The sequence below is a fragment of the Medicago sativa genome, chromosome 3, assembly GCF_051527215.1.
Source record: "Medicago sativa cultivar Bolivia chromosome 3, Bolivia_mono, whole genome shotgun sequence".
Taxonomy (NCBI): domain Eukaryota; kingdom Viridiplantae; phylum Streptophyta; class Magnoliopsida; order Fabales; family Fabaceae; genus Medicago; species Medicago sativa.
The window spans coordinates 64,974,434-64,999,784 of NC_140751.1; the positions used below are offsets into that span (position 1 = coordinate 64,974,434).

At 33.9% G+C, this 25,351-nt stretch overlaps 2 protein-coding genes across 2 annotated transcripts; one reads left to right on the forward strand and one right to left on the reverse strand.

Moving 5' to 3' along the window:
* The first annotated feature begins 135 nt into the window (after positions 1-135).
* On the forward strand, positions 136-1,866 carry SEF (HIT-type Zinc finger family protein). The gene is made up of 3 exons (XM_085752975.1): positions 136-498; positions 1,191-1,297; positions 1,405-1,866. The coding sequence occupies exons 1-3, from the start codon at positions 288-290 to the stop codon at positions 1,606-1,608; spliced, it is 522 nt and encodes a 173-aa protein (XP_085609101.1). The 5' UTR covers positions 136-287; the 3' UTR covers positions 1,609-1,866.
* A 2,214-nt stretch (positions 1,867-4,080) lies between these two features.
* On the reverse strand, positions 4,081-19,529 carry LOC146939196 (Tetratricopeptide repeat (TPR)-like superfamily protein). Its single transcript, XM_085752976.1, has 19 exons — positions 19,278-19,529; positions 19,017-19,173; positions 18,160-18,278; positions 17,993-18,067; positions 16,772-16,865; positions 15,807-15,925; positions 15,009-15,079; positions 13,344-13,485; positions 13,050-13,225; positions 12,361-12,569; positions 11,538-11,668; positions 9,981-10,057; positions 8,539-8,613; positions 8,223-8,415; positions 7,212-7,331; positions 6,994-7,132; positions 6,022-6,062; positions 5,646-5,897; positions 4,081-5,149 (listed from the first exon to the last, which is right to left on the reverse strand). The coding sequence occupies exons 1-19, from the start codon at positions 19,422-19,424 to the stop codon at positions 4,445-4,447; spliced, it is 3,042 nt and encodes a 1,013-aa protein (XP_085609102.1). The 5' UTR covers positions 19,425-19,529; the 3' UTR covers positions 4,081-4,444.
* Between the last annotated feature and the right edge of the window lie 5,822 nt (positions 19,530-25,351).

Genomic DNA, 25,351 nt, shown 5'->3' on the forward strand with positions numbered 1-25,351 from the left:
TCAAAGAGTTTCTACTGTACCCACAAATAAAATATTAGGTAAAAATACAACGGAAAAAAAAAAAAACTTTTTTTTGTACATTGAAAAAACAAGTTGAGTAAACTAAAAACATTCTCTTCAGTCTTCACTAAAAAGAAGATTAAAAATTCAGTTTAATGGTATCTTTCACCTAAACACACGAACCCAAATTCAAATCGAAGAGATTGTTCTTGTTGAAGCCTTGAAGGTACCTTCGATTATCGTCACCAAATCTAGTTCTCTGTTAACGAAAACCCTAGAAAGTTGAAATGGAGGAAGATGGTTCGAATTCAAACCGCCGCACGTCAGGCCGAACACGAAAAGTTGCTTCCAAAATGGTCGCCGCACTTGCTAGCTCCGACAACCGCACCCAGGCTGCTCTTGCACGGTTGGATGCTTTGGAGAATGACAATGCTGGTTTTGAAGTTGCAGATCCCAATCTTGATGATGATGAAGCTTCTCTTGATGATGATGATCAAGGTTAGGTTCTTTTTTCCCCAAATTGCATTTTTTATTGTATTAATTTATTTATTTTAAGATGCTGTTGCATAACTGAATTTTTGTTCTTGTGGTATTTTTCATTTTAGGAGTTTAATATTATTATTTTTGTTTTTAATACCAATAATTGTTGCTACTTTTTTTTGTGATGACCGGGGTTCGAACCCGGACCTTGTATATATTATGCATTGTACATATTAACTGAGTTAGCTCACGAGGACTGTTGCTATTTGAATTTAAGGTAGTGTCAATATCAGTTTTATTTTTTAAAAAAAAAAATATATATGTTAAAACATTTTAAATTAAAAGGGTAATTTGTATTCTTTTAGTCCTTGACAAATACCACTTGAAATCTCGCAAACAGATAAGAGATGGTAGATTGGAATTCGGGTAACTGCGGAAAATGTCCATCTTGACATTGTCAGTTGAGTTAGGCCTAACAGTCGGACAATTTGCATTTTTAAATAGAAGGAACTGAGCAAATAAAAGAGTTCAATTTGATAGTCTAAAAAGTAAATCACAACCAATGTGTAATATTATAAGTTGTTAGAATTATAGTCAAATGTTTTTAACAACGAACGATTATGATCGACAGTGTAGAAAATCTTTACACTAATGATATGTATATAAATTAAATCCAAAATAAAATTGAGTTTAATTCCTTATTATTGCAGTGTATATGCAGAGAAAACAATCTAAAGGCACCAAAAGGAAAACCAGACAAGCAAAAGCACTTGAAGCTAGGAAGGCCCCAAGAACATTTCATGAGCTCTTGCATGATGTGAGTTAGTGATTAAATTAAACCCTTTAGAGATAACATCACACTCATAGTGTTTTACTCTTTACTTGGATTTGTTTTATGAATTGGCCTTGTTCCTTAAAATGCAGGCAAACTTAGAATCATTGCCTCCACATGTTCCCACATATTGGAAAGCAGCTGTTGGACCTCCAAGCTCAACCGCCCGTCGCCATTTTTGTACCGTCTGTGGTTTCTCTGCCAATTACACCTGTGTTAGATGTGGTGTGCGCTTTTGTTCCAATCGGTGTCAAAACGTTCACAATGATACCAGATGCCTGAAATTTGTAGCCTAACATTTTGCCCCCGAACCAGTATTGGATACGCGGTATCTTAAGTGGTCGTATCAATTTTCACCAAGACTGTGTACAGAGCAAGTTGTTTAATGAATTAGCTTCCCTTCTTTTCCCTTTTGAGATTAGTGTTTTAGTTGCTTGACCTGGTTCAAGGCAAGCAGAAAAATGTTTATGTTTTAGTTAGCCTTGTTAAGGATGTTCTAAGCTGCTGCAATATACAAAGCTATTGTTTATAAGATCATCTTTATCATGCTACAATGCTTGTTCTATTTTACCTTTTAATTGCAGAGCCTTCTTTGTTTATGTGCTTATATGATTGGACTAGCTTCAGGTAAACTTGCTGGATAAGTGGTTCAGACACCTAATTTTATATGCAGATGTACGATATGACATGAAAGTTGGCACATACTGCTGATTTCGATTTGCAGTGTTTTTTTATGCGGCAGAAAGGCTATCATCGCACGTGTACATAAAAAGTTATGGCATGTAGCTTCAATGTAATCGCATATCTGCAGTATTACCACTGTGACACAAACATATGCTTAGACAATCTATTTAAGAGGTGGTCTGATATCTTGTAGTATCTGAATCAACTTTATATGGCGTCCATACTTCATGGCAGCCTTCCAGCGGCTAAAACCAATACTTTTGAAGCAGCAAAAACCAATAAAAATGTTTCAAGGACTAAATTCAAAATCTCTGTTCAAAGCATTTAAAACCAGCGGGGTTAACAAAAGTAGAAAATTTATCAGAACAAAGTTGAAACAAAGCTTCACACTGAACACCCTACTCTTCTTAAAAGAAAAGGCACTGCAATTCATTAGCCTCCCTAATTTCCTTCCAAACTAAAATTTAGCAATTGAAATATCATCAATTCATTATATCTTCCCAAATGGTCTCTGTAATTAAAGATTATTCAGTAAATCGAAAACTGACTCACTTTTTTTGCAATAACAAGATTACAAATAAAAATAAAGAGCCACAATTCCATCAATTTCACCCATCCCCTCAATTCCACCTAAGAAAATCAATCACACATATTACGGCAGACATGAATTATAAACACTTTCTCAACTCGAGCTTCTCTCTCCATAGCCAATATTCATCCGTACCTCGATTTCAACCAAGGAAAAGAGAATCAAGCAAACAACAAATCCAGTCACCACAAATCAATTCCTTTACAACAAGTCCAGACCAACCACCTTAAAATTATAATAAGAAAAACAAAAGACAAAAACAAATGTTGTGTTACTGCCGTTCATGTTATAGGGACCCAAAAACAACATTTTACACTTAATTGTAAGTTGCTTAGGGTGCTTAGTTAATTTATTTTTTAAAATGTAGATATTGATAAACACACATAGGTCTAAGAAGTGCCAATGTTTATAATTGTCTACAAGAATGAAAACCAGGTGGGCAATTCCACTGAAGGACAAAGTGAAAACCAGTGTTTGGTCTTAAAATATTTTTCAGCCAACTTGAAAATTAACAGTGATTAACGAATATCACTTATCTTTTATTTCTTCTAGAAGGGTTACAGTTAAACACAGACAAACCCCCCAACACGCTATGACACTAATTTTGGTACTGGGAACAGCACGCTGTCAGTTTTGCAAATCATTGAAGAACTTTAAAACAGAACATAAATCTATCAACTAATAGTATTTTATTCATCTTATATGCCGGAATTCTGCCTATGGACGATGGTGCTATTGCCAAATGTGGTGTGCCAAAAGAAACTATGATGCATTTTGAAAGCTTAAATATATTCTTTAGGACGAGAAGTTCAAAAATGATGCATTTGATATTAATGTCACCATGGTTGCATGTTGCATGGTGTAAGTTCTTGATTCTATGACACTATTTTTGCATGGTGTAGACTGACTGAATGGCTAGAGACATGATGGCAGAAGAGTTATGTTTGGTTATTGATGATTTCGGAATTTTTTTTTTTTTTTTAAGGAAAGTCAAACTACTATGGGAAAGTTAAAGTCAGTGGATATTGTTGAGATTAGTCTCTAATTGCAGGCTACCCCAAACGAGACCAAGTTCTACTCATCGTATCTTCAATGAAAATCAAACTACTATGGCATTCCATAATCAAATGAGAAAAATCGTGCAGTTATCCAAAAACGTATGAGAACGTAAATGGCTTAAAATATGTTAGGAGATTAAATCACACTTGATAGTTGATACAAAGTATATGAACTAAAAATGCAGTTAAGCCATAAAACATAGCCTTACATCAACTATGCAAATGCTAACATGGTAAATACCCGTGATCCCAGCTGTGACTGGAAAATGGGTATATCTGATAATCTGTAAGGGATTTGAGAATGGTAAATACCCGTGATCCCAGCTGTGACTGGAAAATGGGTATATCTGATCATCTGTAAGGGATTTGAGAAGTATCATTACTCTTGCCCAACATGTGACAAACAAAAAATAGAGCTTTGAAATGATAACCAAAGGTCAACAGAATAAGAAGAATGTATATAATTCGAAACAATAAAACCAATGATACATTGCCAAAATTTTCGCTCAGACAAACAAGCTAAAATTCTCCACCAACAGCTCAAAAAGAGGGGAGGGTTGAATGTGCACTCAAGAAAATTTTACAGAATAACCAACAAAACTAGATAAGCAAGCAATAAAACACCATGACTTCAACAGAAGCTTCTGACATGAAATCAGTAGATGAAACTAACGAAAATAACAGCAGAACTGAAACACAGTTTCTCGATCCCTGATATTGAAGTTTTCATATGAGGACTGATTAAAGAGTCGTTTGACAAGCTGAAATAAAACTCCTGCACCAAACACTGATGACATGTCTTCAAACTTGAGCTATCTGCTGTTTCAGAGACTGCAATAACTTCAATTTTGATTCACAGATGGCTGAAAACTCTGTCAATACTTTAAGCTTCCCTGACATGATTTTCCTGGCAACATCAGCAGGACTCCAAGACTTAAGTGAATGGTAGATACAATCACCAACTTCCGCATTACTCATAGACGAAATAAATGTTTCTAACACATGAAAGACCCGGCCCGGCCCATCATTATGCTCATCTTCCCGGAGAAGAGAAAGAATGCCCTCTGAGTTATCATCTTCAGGTCTTCTGTTCCATTCACTTATCCGCTCCATAACACCTTCCAATACAAGAGATAATTGCTGAACAGAATCTGTGATTGCGTGAGCCAAATTTGAGCTAGACTGATAGGCCGGCCCACTTTTCTTTTTCTTCTTACTTGATGGAAGACAGGATCTTAGACAAGACTGGATCACAAGTCCATGCCACGCCAAAGGTTCTGTAACTAACTGCATTAGAAGTTGAACGTCGCTGCAAGGAGAGCATAGCTGGGGCTCCATGGACCTAACCTTCTCTAAAATATACCTCTCCAACAATGAATCTAAGATATTCCAAATAATTGGCCTACCTTCATTTTTATTTGGGTGTACAAGTTCATGGGAACTCAGGTTCCACGCATTTAAGAATACAGTGAAATTCAACCAGTCAATCAAGTTGGAGTCAGAAACCTGCAACATTGTTTTGAAGATATGAATCAAATTATTAGTTGCAAGTTGCAACAATATATAAATAATATATTTGAATGTATGAAAAAAAATGAAAAACGGTATAAAACATTGTGCCAGAACACCAAATTATAACATGCAGCAGTTCAAACAAATGCCCCAAATCCGCAAGCCCTATCCTAAATTGTATGAAGAACAGCTCAATTTTCAACCACTGCATCTAGTATGCAAGTATTTTTTTTTCCAGTATTAATATTTTTCAATGATGTCTTCCGTTTCATTTGAGTTCTGAGATATCTAGATCATCACATAGTTATTTTAACTTAGTTTCCATTAGAAAATGAATGCAAAGTTTGCATTTGTATGAGTATAACATGCTAGGACATCTGTAACAAAAAAAAAAAAATGCTAGGACATCAAAGAAACATTACAAAGTCTCAGTTCCATGGATCTACTAGAAATATTTTGCAATAGTGCATAAAAGCGTAAGTATTCATACCACAGATCTTTCACCATTAGAGAAACCCCCCTTGACCACTTCTATTGCTTCACTAAGAGAAAATCCCAAAAATTGTGAAAAGCGCTCCAGCAATAATTTCAGCTCCAAAGTGATGTCTGGTTTAACAGAACCATTCACCGCAACATGTTCCTTGATTGATAAGGAAGCACTTTGAATTGAAAGATAGATCATCCGTGGGAGTAGGGATTTCTTCTCAATCTCTCTCTTTAAACTTGTCTCCCTCTCTTTAGTCTACAGTGTTGACAAACCATGCAATGAAGGACATATTAAAAAAAACCTAACAGTAGCTTTAGTTTGTAAAGCAACAGTGTAATTTATAATCTGATAACAAATGGTTCAGACGGATTTGACTTACCAATATTTCTTTGGGGCAATATGAAATCCCTTGGAAAGGCCCTGAAACAGAAGATGTCAGCTAAGTCTATATATAGTAATCAACTAACACAATACATCAGAATGATACCAGATTATAATCTGAAATCTTAAGACTCTGAACCACGGCTCAGGACCCTCTCCAAAAAGGAGAAATAAATGTGGGAGGCAAGAGAAAAAGAAAAAAATATGAAAAAATTGAGAGAGAGAGAGAGAGAGAGAGAGAGAGAGAGAGAGAGGGAGAGGGATAGAGAGAGATATATATAGAGAGCGAGAGAAAGAGAGGGAGAGAGGGATAGAGAGAGAGAGAGAGAGAGAATTAGAGCTATATAAAATGGAGAGGGACGGTGAAAGGTTTTGTAGTAGAGGATCCAACCACATGAACCACACGATTTGGAACTTCACATGGTCGCTTACATGCAGAACATACCTTTTAACTCCCGCCAGTTGTAAAGATCCTAACACCAATTATTTTCAAATTTAACTTTAATTGTATATTTAAAATCTCGTTTCAAAGTTACGGGCCAGAAGTACTGCTTTGCTTGCTTAAAATATTGTATGTATGCCCTTTTCAGTATTATTTAATATTATTTGCAGTCTTTGATCAAACAAAAGTGCATTGCTGCACGAGTGGTAAAAAAAAATAACAAATTTTACCTCACTAACTGAACAATACCATAATATTGTAACTTTGACCTCCCTTCAAGCCTAAAGGTCATTTACTTGAAGTAATATTGTTAAGGAACAGCTTAATATTAGGTTAGATTATTTTGTGATTGCAAACAAAACACAACGCAGTATCACATACACTTTCACTTGTTTTGCATTAAGGTGAAAAGGCAATTTGATAATCATTTTAACTCTCACATATTTTGAGGATTCATTTTCTTTTTGAGTAGTTGCAAGAATACAAGATGCATAGTTTCTATGCTGGAAATATCATTGAGAAACTAACCTAAAAGGTAATTTTTCTCTACTGTTGGTGTCCACCAGGGCCGTGACTCCAAGTCTTCATTGAAGGTCAAAGACTTTGACCCAATCTCGTTAGACAGCTCAAGGAAGTCAATCCCACATTTCATGCTTTGGAGGATGCCCTAAGAAAATATGAACTTGTTAACCCAACCACTGTATATAAAGAGGCAACACATATCAAAGATGGAAGATGTGGATCACCTCTTCGTCTTCAATGTTATCTGCATTCTGCTTTAGCTGTAAAATGGGCGTTTCAACTCGTGTCACCAAATACTGACTGGAGCGTTGCAGCCTATCTTTGAACTGGACAAATTCAATTATCTGGAATATGAAGTAAATGTAAGCCTCAATTCAATCAACTAAAACATGGACACGGTGCTTTCAACATTACATTAAAACCAACATGAGATAGAAGGAAAAATTTAAGGTGATAGAAGAGAGAATTCAATGGAATAAAGACGGAATTATTTTCAACTTCAAAGAATAGATTTCTGTATTATCAAGCTGAGCTGTGAACGAATGTTTATATACCATACATAATAATTCAAGGCTTAACCCACTTGCAGTTGGATAACAGCAACTCAAACTAACTGACTGACTTGTAAACATGCTAAGAGATCATGTGTGCAAACAGTATACTACACAGAGGCTATACAGAAACATAAACCATACAGTACAAGCTATGTACTCTAACATGCAATGTCCATGTGTATATTTTTTTTTTTAGTGAGCGGCAGCATCTCAACCACACCACTAAATGGACAGATGCACACTAATCATGTTCTGAGTATGGCTCTCCACTAAGAATATAACAAAAAATGATCAAATCTTGACTTCATTTCCTACAAGCTTCAGCAGATATCAGACATTAAGTAAAAAAAAATCTTTTAAATATTCTACAAAAGGAACGCCATTCTGCCCTTATCAATTTGAATTTTAGCCTTGCATCAATTATGAAAAGATTTTAAACCTAGTCAAATGTTGTCAAGGACTCAACCACAAAATTATGTTACTTTTTTTGGGAGAGGCAGACAGAACCGACTGATTGATAATCTCCATAGATAAGAATGTTGTAACTAGGCATTGATTATCTAGCATGCTATGCATGAACAAATGTTTTGAAGAAAACAAATTTACAATTGCAGATCTATGCATAGTATATAATACAGTTCAAAAGGATAGTTTCAAGAAATAATACTAAAGTATACATACTTTTGAGTAATTTTTATGATGATATGCAAGAAAAGTTAAATCTGCAGATTCTCTGAAGTGATCATCCATAAACTTCAGGTAATCCTTTAGCAGATTGTTTAACTCTGTCCATAGTGGAGAGACCAGCATCTGAGGCAAAATGTGGTGTAACATACTTTCCATCAAGATATTCTTGACATCCAGTGATTTATACCTGAAGAAAAGATTTAAAAAATACTTTACATAGGATAATGGCAACAAATTATTCAAAAGAACAAACCCAAATATTATGTAGACTTTTCTATGACGTAAGAAATAATTAACTGAACTACCTTACCATTCATGTGCCACTGAAAGAGCACCGAAGTGGCAATACAAGTGCAATAGCAATATCTTGTACTGTGATACATATCTGCAGAAGACAAGAAAAGTGTATCAGTTATTTCAAAGTAAAAAATGTTACTATAACAGAATCATAACCCTTTAGTTTAAGATCTGCCCCCCTGAATCAAATCATCCAATGCATTAAAGGCAGGAGTATGAACACACTGAGGAAACAAAATTGAAAGTAATCAAAACAAGGACACGTCCAGTCCTCCTGCCGAAGACATAATGCACTACACTATTCAAGAATAGAGACTACTCTGGCATTGTGTCCATCAAATAACTAAAATTAAAAAATCATTTAAGATTCAGAAAAATGCATTTAGTTCATATTTATCGAATGAAAGTATAAAAATAAGAAGAAATATGCAGTAATAACATAAGAAATACAAAACTTTTGCATTGTTATGCAAACAAGGCCAATAAAGTCCAATACTCTGCTGACTGCTGTACTATAGGATATTTTGCATCATCCATAGGTTTTCAAGTAAAAAGTCATTATATACCAATTGCTAACTAACTTAATCATGATAAACTCTAACCCTACTAATGCAAGAACTAAAATAAACAAAGCAGTCTGAATTCATAAAAATCTAAGAAAAAAATCTGAAACAGTAATTAGTTTTTTTTTCTATCAAAGCAATAATTTGAATTAAATCCAAGAGAAGTGCAGTAAATTGTAGATTATAAAGCTTGGCTCTTTAAGATATTTACACTATTATCTTATGATAAAGTAGATATAATTCTCACTGTTGAAGTTGTGGGATTTGATAAAAAAGGAGGACAGAAAATAATAGGAACTTTGGATACTATTGATAACAACTTGATACTGACTTGATACCAAAGACTAAACACTAACCCCCTGTATATAGGGATGCAAGACTCTAGCCCTAAATAGGGATATCAAGAAACAAATCAAAATAATATTAATATACATGTAATATAAGAACTAATCGTAAGAGAAAATCTAAGATACTATTATAAACAAATCCTAGGAAATAAAATATGATCCACTAATGTATTATAAAAGATATATTTATTATTATATTATAATAATACTCACTAAGCAGACTCTCAATGTAATATCGAACAGATGTATAATAAGAAGGTATAAAACTATAACAATACTGAATTGGGCTCCTCTATAGCGAGTGAAGTGTACAGTGAGAAAATCAAATGTTATTTAGAAAGAAAAAAACGTGATTTATTATGCTCTACCTATAATACCCACCTTTTATTTCTTAATCAATGATAATACTCATTTTACATTCTAAAGTGAGTTGCTCGCTTTAGAGGAGCCGGATCATAGTACTGTTGTATTGCATATATATGATGTGAAGACAAAACATTGGCCAGATGTGATACATGATATAATACAAAACAATTATCCCTGACCTTCGTATTGACAAGCCAAACTCCAAAACCATGACCGCCTCTACCAAATAGCCAACATTTTTGGTACGCCAGAATAACTACAACAGTATCACAAGTAGTTAACAGCAGTCAGAGTGATGTCTCAGTATTTACAATGATAAAAATTACCTGCAATGCAGTTCTAAAACACAACAATGTTTGGACATTTCCAAGCATCACACAAGAAACATACACAATTCCAAAGCAAATGTAATGTAAATTCTTTTTGGTTTTAATTTAATTCAGAAACAAATAAACTACCAATTATAAATTCTACAACCCATTTATTTATGTTTATTTATTTTGGAGAAAAAACGTAATGGATGGCATAAAATAATCAACTATTTACTTCGTTATTCATAAAAACCTACAAAACAATAACTAATCCATTCTGCACATTTTTTAGGAAACAGTCAACAGAAACATTCAAATTTACTATAATACAATGACCTCTGAAAAGCTAAAACTAATGTTATTGTTAAAAAGAAAAATGCGCAATAAGCCTTGATCACTTCGAGCATCTAAAGCACTAGTGCATCAGTAATGGCTGATTACACACATGGTAATATCAGTGCCACACATTTTATTTTAACAGGGTACACGAACGCAAGAAACACATGCTAGATCAAACAAAATGGATCAGGTTCACAACGTAGGACTGATTAATTTAGATTTAAGGTATTTTTAAATGCAGAGAGGGAATCTACAATGGTGCTAGTCTGCGACCAGGAAACATTATTGGGTCTTCTACTCCAGTTCACCGCGATCAATACTGGTGTGAGTCTCTAACTGTGTGAGTGTGACACACACCAGTGTTGTTAAAACGCGGCCCTGCCAAGGCAGATTGCAGTGGCAGTTTTTATGCCAACCACAATATGGTGTTTTGAGGCGGAAGGGTATGGCAGAACCTGGGGCTTCTGCTATGAGCCAGATCCACTATCAACAATATAATTTCTATCTATATCTGATTATTTTTATCTTTTATACTGATGTATCCTACCTGCAAAAAAATTCATACATGTTGTATCGCGTACCAGGAACTGGTACCATACCTATGCATCATAGCTTAACACATAGTTGCTTTTAGACAAGGTAATATGTCGACCTAAAAACGAAAAAAGAGAGAACCCGCAGCCAAAACTAACACATCAACTACTTTGTCAAAAATAGCATTTGCCACACCAAAACAAAATAAGCAGATTGTCAATCTCTCTGCCTATTCTTCATTGGTAACCCTCTCAACCATTACATCTATGTGTCTCCTACCACTCCCGATCCCCCTCCAAAAAACGATATGTAGACAATAGACTATAGCATAAGCTGCATTACACTAATAACTATCAACAACTTGTATATTCAAAATCTTTTGAATCTATAACAGGAGTAGGATATCTTCAAAATAAATTTGAAAACATGTAAACAAGAAACCAAACTAAAAATTAAAATTAAAACTATAACAAGAGTAGGATATCTTCAAAATAAAGTTGAAAACGTGCCAGATATAAAAAATAAAAAAAGCAAAAATGAAATATAGCATACCTGAACCAAAATATTGCATGTAATTGAAAGTAGCTCCTCGCCATGCATGCTCTCTTGTGGATCCAAATCTTTTGAAAGTGGAATGTTTTTGCAATACATTTCAAACATTTGAACACATGAGACCTCAACATCTGGGACAAGTTAAGAAGAACTACATTAATACTCGATATGGAAGCTCAGGCTGTGACCTATAAACCACAAGCTGAAAACATGAGTAGCTTGTTTCTAACCTCTCCCCAAGGGGGGAAACAGAAAAAGAAACGATTTTTTTTTTTTTTAAGAAGTTAAATTAGCCCACCCAAATTGACATCGGGTAGAATCGAACCTCAGACCTTGAGGAGGAGAAAACTCCAAGGTCCCAAGCCAACACCACCAGGGTCAACCCAAGTGGGTTTTATAAAAGAAACAATTGAACAAGATAAAAAAATTAAGAATATTTTAAAAGAAATGACGCTTTTGGTATAGAAGCAAGATAGATATAGTCAAAATGGATCAAAATTGAAGGTTAATAACAACTATTATTCATTTTATATATACAAATTACGTAAGATTTGTTCAACTGAGAATCAGGTGTCTAAACACCAATCTCAGTTGTCCATGAAAAAAATATGTTCTGGTTGTATGGATGAAGAAATAACAAATGGTAGGAGAACCGGTTAAATAACAAACATACTGTCAACGACTTCCAGAAAGTTTAATCTATAAGGTGAGGGCTCCTTCAGTCAGGTATAATTTATATTTCTACCAAAAGGCAGAACATTTGAAATTCTAGGCGAATAAACAATGATATGTATTCATATGCAACAAACAGTATGAGACCAACCATTTGCAGAAGAGTTAAACATGTCCCCTAGCAATAATTGTTGTTTAATTTTGAAAAGGCTTATAGACAGCCCAAGTGTCTTGGTTGGTGGAGTTGATAATGTATCATTGATTTTCGTTAACTTCTCAGAGAGCTCTGCCTTCTTATCAGTAGTGAAGACTTCAAAAAACATCTCAACATCAGAAGCAAAGCAACCCAAGTGACCGAACCTGAGAACAACAGAGCTCTTAATCAAACAGGTATCACGTTTATCAACAAACTTTAAATATGTACGGAATCAATTTTTCTAAAACAATTATTATATAGCTAGCCAACCTAGAGTTACAAATATGTTAAAACCTACTAGAAAACTGTCATAGAATTCAAATATCTCTGTAACAGCGTAATAATAATGTATTTATTTTTACAAACAGCGTAATAATATTTTTTAAAATACTAAAACTAGTGTTTTCACTCTTCACAATAATTCAACAAACTAAAGGATCTCGAGTAAATAGTTCGCACAAGGATCAACAGACTCTAGCACCAGGATCACTAGATCCAGGGTGTTTTTCTCATCAGCAATAGCCAACGACTCAATGTCAAATTTCATTCATGCCACCTCAATAAGCACTACATCTTTGTGTGTGACATTTAAGGATAAAACAGAGAAATTATAAGAATGATATGATCTGTGCTATATGAGGTACCTGCAAAAGTATTGCACAATTCCATCCATTAAGTTGTTATCATTTCCCTTCCCACGTAAATGCCTTCTTCTTTCAATTTCTATAGTTGCTAGGTATGGACCTCTAACAGAATTATCAACAGTGTCTGTTTGTAACTTCCGTATAAAAGCTGATGCAATTGATATTCGACTGTCAAACTGCACTCACAGTAGTTTAAAATAATACATGAATCAAGTTCCATGAAGATAATAAATGCCCCTTTTATGCATAAATGAATTGCTATCTTAAAAACACCCTCAAAGACAAAATATTCACCTGTTCGTCTGTCAAGTGTGATACTTTGCAACTGACAAATTTTGGAGGGTGAACTGGATCATTAACAGCCTCATCACCCCAAATGCTGCCATCTTCCAGCAAACAGCCTAGGTAATGTAGGAAACCCTCCCAATCGTCTGGACTGCCAAAAGAAGAAGCGACATCAATGGTAGAAAAAGCTGGCCAATGAATTTTATTCAGGAACAGACATCTTAAAATTCATTTCATGACTCAAGTGAAAAATATACAGAGAAGGCACAACTTAGTATATAAGCTACATGTTAAGAAGGTAGATCTTAAGCACGCCATAAAATATAGAGGCACAAATCAAGAACAAAAGACAGTTTAAAAGCAAGGAAAAGAAATGAAATATAAGTATTGGGAAAACCATAGTAGCACGTTAACTAGAGAAAAGGCATGAAAAGAGTTTACAAAAAATGGACAACCCTGAACTTACATGCCGATGGTTTTGTATGGTTGAGTTAGGTTCAAAATCTAAAACGGTATCAAAGCCTATCCTAGATTCATCAAATCGTCCACTATATTATCCACACCAAGCCCAATAGTACGGAGAGTTTTTATTCCAAATTCCAACCCATTGATTCAACTAGTGACCCACTGACACAACACTGCGGTCAAGCTGATGACTGGTCTGAGTTTAACATTGATCGAGTATATATGCAATGAGATAACTTATGAGTCATGAACAGTGAGAGAATGCAAGCGGGTCACAAAGACTTCCCAAAAGTATGGACTCATATCATGTTCACAAATACAAAACATATCCAATAATAGGAACCATGATGCGTGCCTTTTACATATGCTGTAGTCTTGAATGGTTGGAGAGATAGGAGTAAATGGAAAGCTAGAGATGTGGTGACAAGCTTTGTAAACACATTTTAGCTTTAGCTAGGAGTAAAAATGGGTATTTAGCATGTAAGTCTGTGAGAAGAGCACTATTTTCGCTCAAAGGTGAGAATTGGATATCATACCACAAATGAAATGGTTCAAGTATTTTGGATCCAACATACTAAATGAGGTGAAAATAGATGGAGAATTATGCCATAGGGTATGCGTTGTGTGAGATAAAGTGCTTTGAGTTGATATGTTATAGAAAAGTATTAATCAAGCTTAAGGGAAAATCATAGCAGTTATTAAACATGTAATGTTATGTGGGATTAAATGTTGGGTTGTAAAAAACCAACAAGATAAGCTTGATATTATAAAGATTAAAAAAATTATGATTAACAAGTAGCAACACAAAACAAGAGAAGATAAGGAAAAATGTGTTAGATAAAAAGGTAAGGTAGCATCTTTTGTAAAAAGATAACAGAATTCCAACTTAAGTTATTTCCACATATGTCGAAAAGACCTATAGAAGTCCCAGTAAGGAAAGTAAGTCAAATGAAGGGTATTTCAACAGATATGGGTAGAGGAAGGCCTAGAAATAGGCCATACCATTAAGAAAGATTTAGTTTTGAAAATGAGTTATGATATAAAGTTATAAACATTACGGTGTTACTTCATCAGTATAGCTGACCCACCTAGTTGAAAAGTCTACCATAACTACTTCATTATCCATTAACATTTAACAACTGACACCGGTTAACCAACTAAGCTTTTGAGATGTCATATCTAAACAAGAAATCAGCATCCAAGGCATACCATTGCTCAAGAATTTTCTGAAAGATGTCAGCAGCAGCAGTGTAGTCACCCGCCAGAGCCAGGAGTCTCCCCTGTCAACTTAAAGTCAAAGTTTAAAGGTTAATGAGAAAAGTCAAAAAATATAAATGAAAATAATTTTCCGTATTTTGTTTCATATTTTTTAAAAGAAGAGCAATTTTAGGGTGAAAGAAAATATACAAGGGTGAAGGAGAAGGATAAGAGGATGTGATAGAAAAACAACAACCAAGCCTTATCCCACTAAAATGAGGTCGGCTACATGGAGGAAAAAGACTTCTCAGTTCTCAATCCCTCTACAAGTCAAACCAAGAAAGACCTTGAAAAAAATGTCTGAATAGCAACAAAGAGAATCCATGAAAACAATACAATCTCAAAGCAATTTCAATATTTTTGCTTGATTCAATTAATTTATCTTTTAATACAGACAAATGGGTCTGAAATACTGATTCTTCTGGTGACTTTTGGTAAACCATACTCCTATGTTCTGTCCATTTCTCCAAATAAAAAACACTTTGCAGATTCAAAGCTCCCTTCAAGGTCAAGTCTTCTGACTAATTATAAGAGCATTCTTCAGTTTTCTATAATTAGCTAAGCATCTCCAAATTAACCAAATTACTATGACTTCCACCAAATTAACCATTGAAAAACATCCTCCCAATTCCCAAATATAAATATCCCCTTAATTTAATAGGATGGACAATTATATTCATAATAAATAGCAAAGCAGAACTCAAAAGTTAAACTGAAGTTACACGACAGGAAGAAAGCTATTGAGATTACCTGCATTCGTAGCTTATCAACGTTGATCGTCAATAGTGATCCCAATTTCCCCGATAGAATTTCCAAAGCATCGCCGAACTTAAGTTGTTGTTCCAATATCGAAATGTAGACCATCAGAGCTGCAACCAATTTTAGAAATTTAGAACACGTGTGCATATGTTTTGTTTAATGGCACAGCAGAGTCTTATGCTTGCCCATAACAGATGAGAAAAAAACATTGAGTAGGAGGGTCCACTTTTAATTTGGCTTTGCAACATGTTTTTCCCTTTTCTTATTTATACAGTTTCCCATCTGCAAATTTTTAGTGTTCAGGATTATACTCTTAAAATTTTCCATTTTTTGTAATGCAATGATATTGAATACTGAGTTGGAATTTTTCTTGGTATCTTGGGTTTTCTTGACTTTGTTATTTTACCCTCTAGATAAAAGGATTTAGTCTCTTGATCCTTCTAGGGTGTTATTGTTATTTGTGTTAAATCCTTCTTCCAATATCTAGTTTGGTCCTTCAATCTCAATAAACCGATTCGGAAGTCCAATGCTCCCTCTAAGATCATCTCTCTTTTATTTGAACAGCTTCCCTGCCCGTTCTTTAGTTAATAATACCAAAAATATTTTAAGCTTGTAGGGCACACAAGGCTATTGTCCCTAATGTATGTGGCATATTTGCTGCAAAATTATAGCCAGGCCTGCATCTACTTTTATACTTGTATCATTGAGAGCTCTGAGCGATAAGCTTCTATAGGATAGGATTAGGTGTTGGGTTCTACTTGATGTAAAACTAGTTGTGTTGTTAGAGTTCCCTCGTAGATGTGTAAAGGGACTGGATAGGTTTGAATCCTTTTCTTCATTTACAAAGGAGGATCCCTTATCCTCAAATCTCTCTGTAATCTTCTCCTTTTGTCTTAATGAATCTCTTTTTTATCAGAATAATATTGATGACGATTATAACAAAATTAGAAGATCACCTTCAGGTTCATGTAAGCTATGTGAAGCAACATGTTTCTTAAGTAAGCCTTCAGCTAAAACTAAAAGTTTATCTCCTCCATTACCACAAAGCACCTATCAGGAGTTCAGTACACATAAAAGAAGTCAATATAAAAGTTTTAGACAGAATTAAATCAAGCCCATCACCGTGAATGGTTTAATATATTTGGAGGAAAAATAAAACAGAACAGTGTTACATCAATGAACTGTTGTTGAAAGCATCACAAGGAACCTAGATGCATAACGTCCGGCCAGTTTTAAAAATGAAAACCAAGTTATTATAGATAAACTACAGATAAATAGCATAATGTTATTGTCGAACAGTAGCAAAATGGCATTCAGGAGTTCGGTTTGGAAAAGATTATAATGTAAGCAATGATATACAGATGTCGAAAACAACTTGCCCAACTCAAGACCATATCATTACAACACATTTTAATCTAACAATGGATGGCGGATAGTTATAGCTTCAAACACATGTTCTTTATACTTATACAGTTAACTAACAGGTATATTACAGCCCTGCATTGCATCTATATACTTATACAGTTTCATTATAAATGGGACCAAAACTTCTTGAACCTGAAACCAGACCAAGACTCTAGAGCTACTACAATCATCAGCAGCTTTGGTCTCGGCTCTGGTGACATAGAGGCCTTGAGATCAATTCAAACTGCATATAAAATAACTTCTTACAAGTTACAACTAGTTTCTTTTTTTTAGATTCTTTTCTTGCAACTGAATGTAGAATTTTGCACAATTCTTTATGTTCTTTAACTGAGTTGCATGTTCTTTGTGCAACCATATTCTAGGCAGAAATAAATATTAATCATTATATCATATCTTAAGAAAGTTGTCTATTAGTATTTATAAAAACGTCATTCTTACGATTACAAGTTTGACCAAAAGAAATGGGGGAAAAGTAATTGAGAACCAAAACAATGATTCTAAAATTAACTAGTCAAAACTACACTAAATCATAGGCCATCAAAAATTGTAAACATATCAACACATTCCGAAATTCTCAGCAGTGTCCACGATGTTCTAATATAATCTACTTTCTTGCATCTATCCACTATATGATGACATTTTACTTTCAATTCAGATTCAAGTGGGCTTGATTCAAGCTAACTCAGGTAACCAAAAACAAACACTTAAACACACGCTGAATAAGATAAAGGGAGAAAACAAGTGAGGAGAACCTGTAAATGGATGCTGCAAACAGACCAAAGAAGATATTTTTCTTCACCAGCAAGCTTGTACATTTTGATAGCTGTCTGCAAATCAGAAAACAGAAAATGACAAACATATAATGACATAAATTAAACAAACAAAAAATCAAACCCCCTGATAGAAGAAAACAACAAACCTGTTGTTGCTTAACAAATGAATATTCCCGAACATAGCAGTTAAACAAACCCATCATGAGTTCCATTTTATTCGGAAATTTACCGCAGGCATGTTCATAACATTCAGTAGCCAAATCCACTAATCAAACAAATAAACAAACAAACAAACTTTAGTCAACACAGCATAATAAAGGAAAAAACAGATAAAACGAAATTAAATTTAAAAAGAAAAAATGCTAAACATGTTTCTAATCTTTATAAAATTTATCCTTCTTAAGTTTAATCCTAAAACATAATTATTCAAGTTTAGTTTCGATTTTAAATCAAGATTACAAAAAAGAATTTTTAGTCTATATGGTGCTGTTTGGATAAACAACTAATTTGCAACTTATAACCAAATGTTTATCATGATATAAGTGCTCATGTATAAGTTGTTTCTATAGCAAAAGATAAAATAAAGTTAAATTGTTTTTGTATGAGTTATAAGTTGTTTTCATTAGCTATCTTGAAGAATTAATGAAAATCAGCTGAAAACAGTTTATGAACAATGTCATTAACTATTTTCACAAGTTCTCCCAAATAGTCTCACAAAACTAACAATGAAAATAAGCTGAAAACAGTTTATGAACAATGTCATAAGCTATTTTCACAAGTTCTCTCAAACAGTCTCACACAACTTATGTCAGTAGATAAGCTCGAATAAGCCAATTCAAACAGCCCTATGTATGTCAAGCAAGACTAAATATCGTCCAACTAAATTTAAACCCTACAACAAATACAAAATAGAGACTAAAACTGAAAAAACCTAAATGTGAATTATATTGCAATTAAAAACACATTTAACCCTAAAAAATCGAAGAAAAAGAATGAAACTAACATCGATCCAAACGCTGAAACACAATCTGCAATGTACTGAGAGTGAGATCATCCATCGAAAGCAAATCATTAGAAAAAAGATTCTCCTTAGCAGTGAGCGAAACAGCAGAAGCATCATCAATCTTCCCCATTCTTTCAAGAACAAGAGCTTTAAGAGCCTAATTAACAATAAAACGAAACAAATTAGACAAATCAGTTCAATTAAGCTGAATTAAGCGATTATTAAAAAGAAATCATAAAGAAATGTGAAAATTGATCTTACGAGTACGTAAGGTGAATTAGGGTGTTTAGCGAGTAGCGTTGTAACGTGTTTGAGAGCGTTCTTGAATTGGCGTGAATCAATGGCGTCCCATATTGGACGAACCTTCCGTTCTGGTATGCCGCCGGCGAAGCCGAACTTCGACGCCATTGGAGAGGTTGAAGCTTGAGAGAGAGAGAGAGAGAGAGAGAGAGAGAGAGAGAGAGAGAGAAAACCTAGAAGTTATTAGAACGAAGTGTGAAGTGAAACTCACTTAACTCGGCTTTGGATTGGATTTGGAGTGTGTACTATAGTGACCAGGGTATACAAATGTACTTGACACGGATATTGAGCACACTACAAAGACTAACTATGATGGAGCTTTCTTCGACGAGGGCAATTTTAACACGATTTCGTTTTAAATGGGTTTGGATTGGATCTGGGGCAAACGATATCTAAGCGCAACTACAAAGACTAACGATGACGGAGCTTTCTTCGACGAGGGCAATTTTAACACGATTTTGTTTTAAATGGGCTTTGGATTGGATCTCGAGTGTGTACTGACGTATACAAATGTACTAGACAAGGATATCTAATGATTTCCTTAAAAAAAAAAAAAAAAAGGATATCTAACGATATTTGAGTGCAACTGCAAAGACTAACGAACGACGGAGCTTTCATTGACGACAACAATTTTAACATGATTGCATTCGTAAAGTTGGATTCAAACTCGACATCCGATTAGGCGGTTTTATTTCTTGACTACCGTAAATTTTACCTTTTGCAACAACAAAAAAATGTGAAGCAAATCTCCATATGACTGTTAAATTTTGCCTATGAAAGATTCAAACTCTTGGTGTTAGTTTATTGAAATTAAAAGAATGTGTAAATTAAATGATAATTGAAAGGAAAATGTTGTTTTTCTCGAGCAAAATCTTTCCGAATAATAACAAAATTATATGATTGATCAGTCTCATTGTTGTCATTCCGTGATTTCTGTAAAATACATTGTTGAAAGTTCGACCACGCGGCTTTTAAGAATAAGACATATATTGGTTTGTGATTTCCTGATGAATGTGTGGTATTATTTTTTTAAAATACATGACTAATTTGTGTAATAGTATAATAAAATTTTGTGTATTAATATATTATAGGGTTCTGCTAACCGGTGCCCCAGGGCATTAGTTAAACATACTATAAAAGGGAATTATTACCATAAAAGGAAACTGTTTTTGACTTTATTATAAATTAATTACACAATTTCAATGCATTAACTACTATATAATTTCCTTTTTCATATCCTTAATCAGTGCCCCGGAGGCACCGGTTAGCATTTCTCTATATTATATTATACATTATATTATATACTCCAAAAATTTATTATCTCACTTTAAAAGTTATACAAATCATTAATCACCAACTATTATCTCTCTTTCTTCATTTCTCTTGACGTCGATATCTTCCAAATCCACTAATTTGTTCAATGTCACGCCATTGTGAAGGGGAACCCATCAGATTTTTAAGGCAAAAAACGCGAGCCACCTCAATCACTTTCAAAGAAGAACCCCCACATGTTGACAAAGGTGATTACGACACTAGTATACAATGTCAATATCAAAATATAAGCAAAAATTAACAAATATGACACATAATCATTGTCCAAATCGAAGAATTGAACGGGAAATGTAAAATGAACAATTTTGTGACATACCCGTTACCAGGATGGGATAAACATATTAAGTAAATTACACTCTCCTCCCCTCAAAGATGTTTGAATTACACTCTCTTCCCCTCTTATGTTAAAATATACACTCTCCTCCCCTCTTATTCAAAACATATTAGAAAACATTTCACTGCCCTCCCCGAAGAGAAGCTTGAATTACAGTCCCCTCCCCTCTTATATTAAAATCTACACTTTACTCCCTCAATAGTTTTTTTTTCCTTCCAATAATCTAGAAAAAAATAATAATCTAACACATTTTGGAAAAAATAGTATTGCGGGTCTATTTTAATATAATCAAAGTTTGAATACATATTTTTTGCTATTTTTATTCACAATTTCGTTAACATATAGTTTTAAACTCTATTATTAAATATGAAACAACGCAAAATAAAATTAAAATATGTGAAAAATTACTAAAGACAATAAAGTGTTTTTTTTTAAAGAACAATAAAGTGTTGTTATTTAAAAGTAAATTTTAATCTCTAAATTATGAAATTGATAGCAAAATATTTAAATTTAATTATCACTGTCATTTAAATTATAAAGAAATGAATTTATTTTGCTTAAAAGGTGGTTCAAAATTAGTATATATCATAAAAATATTTATTTATGTTAAAATAAATTAAAGTGTAGTGCATATTTAATTATTAAGGGATGAGGTTGTAATTCAAGCATCTTATATGGGAAGGGAGTACAAATTTTACTTTTCAAGGGAGTGAAGTGTATATTTTAACATAAGAGGGGGGAAGTGTGATTTAAGCTTCTCTTAAGGGAGGGGAGTGTAATCTACTCTCTTTTTTCATCTGAAATTAAAAAGGGAATTGTATCTTTTAATTGGTTTAGGGTGTCACACTCAACAAAGTGTATAATGGTTCTCCTAGTTCATTTCTCAATAGATGTTGAATACTACTATCAGTACTCTCTCTTGAACACTTTTTCTAACACTCATTCTTTTATTGGTTTAAATAAATGTGAGTCTTACACTTTGAAAATGAAAACCACATATAGTGGTGAGACATATATTGATTTCACGCCCAATAAAAATATGAGTGTTAGAAAGTGTTTAAAAGAGATGTTGATTTTAGATATTTTATTTTTGATCAAGTAATCTATTGACTAGAAAATCCGAGTAAGGATCCTCTCCATTTATCAAAGTAAATAGAGTAAACAATTTAGAGAGAGACAAAAAAAAAAAAGATAATGAATGTTTCCAATAAATGGGTCTCGCCATCATTGATTATTAGGGATGGCAATGGGTACCCATTGGGCAGGGTACCATAGTGCCCATCCCCATACCCGCGTTTTAAGAAAATCCCCATACCCGAGCTCATACCCTCGTGGGCAATAAGTTTGGTGCCCGTCCCCATACCCTATGGGTATCTAAGTGCCCGTACCCGCACCCATTACCCGCACTTTCACAAGAAAAAAATAATAAATAACAAAAAATATCACAACATAATTAAAATATGATATGAAATATGCTAAATCAACATATAAAATATTACGCATCATATTATTTAGCCAAATAAAAAGCATCTAAATTATAAAAAACAAGTGCATATTACAATAATTATCAAAGACTTAAGATTAATTAACTAAATTTAATATAAATAAAATTATTGGTATAGTCTATATAAAGTGCGGGCATGGGGCGGGGTGGGCACTAGAGTGCCCGTACCCGCACCCATACCCGTTCAAATTTGCGGGCAATTACCCGTGCCCAAGCCCATACCCAAAAATGCGGGTATTTACCCGCCCGCCATGGGTATTTTTTGCGGGTGCCCGTCATCCCTATTGATTATTGTATACTTTTTTCAAGATTGTTTGTGTCTTTCTCTTTCTAAATGGAGATAACCGTAAATGAAGAGGATCTCAACTTAGAAAATCCACCCATTTATATGAATAAGTGGAGAATCTCTATTTTAAATTCCGGTCCCTACATATTACAACATCCCTACCAATTAAACCATGTTGACATGATGGATGTTTTATTTTTACGAAATAGCTCATTGCGTAATTTGACTTGGTTTATGAACCATATACAGTATACACCCTACTTCGTGCAACTCCGATCCATGAAAGAATATTTGATTACATTTGAATGATAAAAAGCAGGTAAACAAATAAGTGAGTTTTACCATCAAAAGCGTTAAGGCAAAATGCATAGGATCGACCATGAGATGATGTCAATTGTTTCAACTAGACAACACAGTACATGTAGCAACCTAGTCCATCATTAGCTTCCAAGTAAATGTTGGTGCTTCTTTCAAAAAAAAAAGTAAATGTTAGTGCTTTTGATGATTGGTACCAAGTAAATATCAGTACTATCACCTCTATTTCGTCCAATGTGAACAGGGCTATCAACAGGGGCGGATCTACATAGAGGTGAGGGTGTGCACCTGCACACCCTGAAATTTCAAAATTTGCACATATAACCTTATATTTATTGCACTTTGCATACCCTGAAAATTTCTCTTTGCACCCGTGGTTCACTATTTTGTCACAAAGAAATAAAAAACTGAAGTAAGAAGTGAAGGTGAATCGTAACCCAGCATACTGGAAGGAGAAGTGGAAGGAGTATAAAACTAGAAATGAACCAGAGAAGAAGATGAGGGAGGCGGCAACTTTTGTTTTAATGATTAGCCAACAATTAACTAGGGTTTTGTATGTATCTTATTCATGGACTTGGGTCAAATGTTACTTTGGGCCAAGAGTGGTCGTTAAGAGATGTTTCTTTTTCTTACCCCGTATGTAACTTATAAGCATTCTTTTGGATTTTTATTTGACAAAAGTACTCTTTTTGGATAAATTAAAAGATGGAAAATAGTTTTTTTTTTGACAAGAAAAGATGGAAAATAGTTATTATTATGGATATTATTATGTATACTCATTGTATGTACTACTATAGTCGTTATAAATATTACTACTATATATTAGTGTAGGGTTTTGTAAAATATATATACATATATATAATGGTGTAGGTTTTTTCTTCTAAATGTATCCTTTGTTTATTTTTTATTTATTTATAATTTTACTTAATAAACCAATTTTCTAATTTTAGATCAAATCCAAAATAATATACGTATAATTCAAATTTAAATAAAAAAATAGTAATTAATATAAAAGAAAAGTAATTTTGACAAGAAAAAAAATGATTGAATTTGCAAAGTTTTAACTACATGAATTTTTTTTGCACCCCCTGGGCCAGGGTCCTGGATACGCCACTGGCTATCAAACCCCCATTTTCCTCATCGGAGAGTCTCAGAAAGACACCTCATCCAACTTCAAACACTCCCAAGGAATTTTTGAAACTTAATATATAAAAGGCAAATGTTAACTTGTGCTCTCAAGGGCACATGTTAAGATACTCATTATAGAAATGCACATATCAAAATGCGTGCAATCAACTTCTTAAAAGTTGTCATATTGTGTTTTCCAATACAAAATTGCCCTTTTTAGGTTGTTTAACATGTGCCCTAAGGGCACAAGTTAACATGACCTTTTAGAAAATAATGCACTATTTCGTCTCTCACCTCACTATGAGCTTGAAACCATACACCTTCCAACTTTAAGGCCTCAGTAGTGTTTATGCTATTGAAACGAAAAAAAATGTTTTTGCATCCCCTATTTTAACCATTTCTACTTTGATCTTTGAATAACTAACACCTCTTTATCCTTTCAAATGATTTCTTCTTTTTAGATCTACATCTCTTGATTTGACAAACTTCCCAATTCACCTCGAATATCTAGCTCCCATATCTCCTCAACCAACTTCAAAATCATTGTCTCCTTCCCTCCATATTCCTCCTTATACCATTCATTTAGCTTACTCTTAGAGTATGTTTGGATGGGAGAATGTTTTGAGGGAATGTAATGTTATGAGGGAATTCAAGTACTTTGAGGTGAATTTCATTGTTTGAATGGGGGAATGTAATGTGATGTTGAGAAAATATAATGTTATGAGAGAATTCAAATACTTTGAGGTAAATTGCCTAGAATTTTAAATTCTTTAAAATTTCCAAATTATCTCATCCAAACACACTCTTAAGAGATTTGAGCTTCCTTTTAAGAACAAAACTCATGCACCACCTAACATTTTGATTCTTCCAACCCTCCCCCACCACCTTTTGAAAATCTTGGTTCTCCAACCAATGATTATTAAACCAAAAAGGTTTTGGCTCTGAATCCCACCCTTCCACCTTTAGTACCAAATGATAATGATCTGACATATCTCTTGGAAGCACCCAAAGGGAGGATCACCCTAAGCTTATGTCCACTCATTCGATATGATAACTCTATCAATGTGGCTCATCGTTCTCTCATTCTAACGGTACCAAGTATACTGCTACCTAACACATTTACCTCCTCCAACTCC

Coding starts and splice junctions, on each gene's coding strand:
- SEF (XM_085752975.1), top strand. CDS start 288: ATGGAGGAAGATGGTTCGAATTCAAACCGCCGCACGTCAGGCCGAACA. Junction 499..1,190: donor TCTTGATGATGATGATCAAG/GTTAGGTTCTTT, acceptor TTATTATTGCAG/TGTATATGCAGAGAAAACAA. Junction 1,298..1,404: donor TTCATGAGCTCTTGCATGAT/GTGAGTTAGTGA, acceptor CTTAAAATGCAG/GCAAACTTAGAATCATTGCC.
- LOC146939196 (XM_085752976.1), bottom strand. CDS start 19,424: ATGGCGTCGAAGTTCGGCTTCGCCGGCGGCATACCAGAACGGAAGGTT. Junction 18,279..19,016: donor GTTTCAGCGTTTGGATCGAT/GTTAGTTTCATT, acceptor TTGTTTGATTAG/TGGATTTGGCTACTGAATGT. Junction 16,866..17,992: donor TTTGCAGCATCCATTTACAG/GTTCTCCTCACT, acceptor AACTCCTGATAG/GTGCTTTGTGGTAATGGAGG.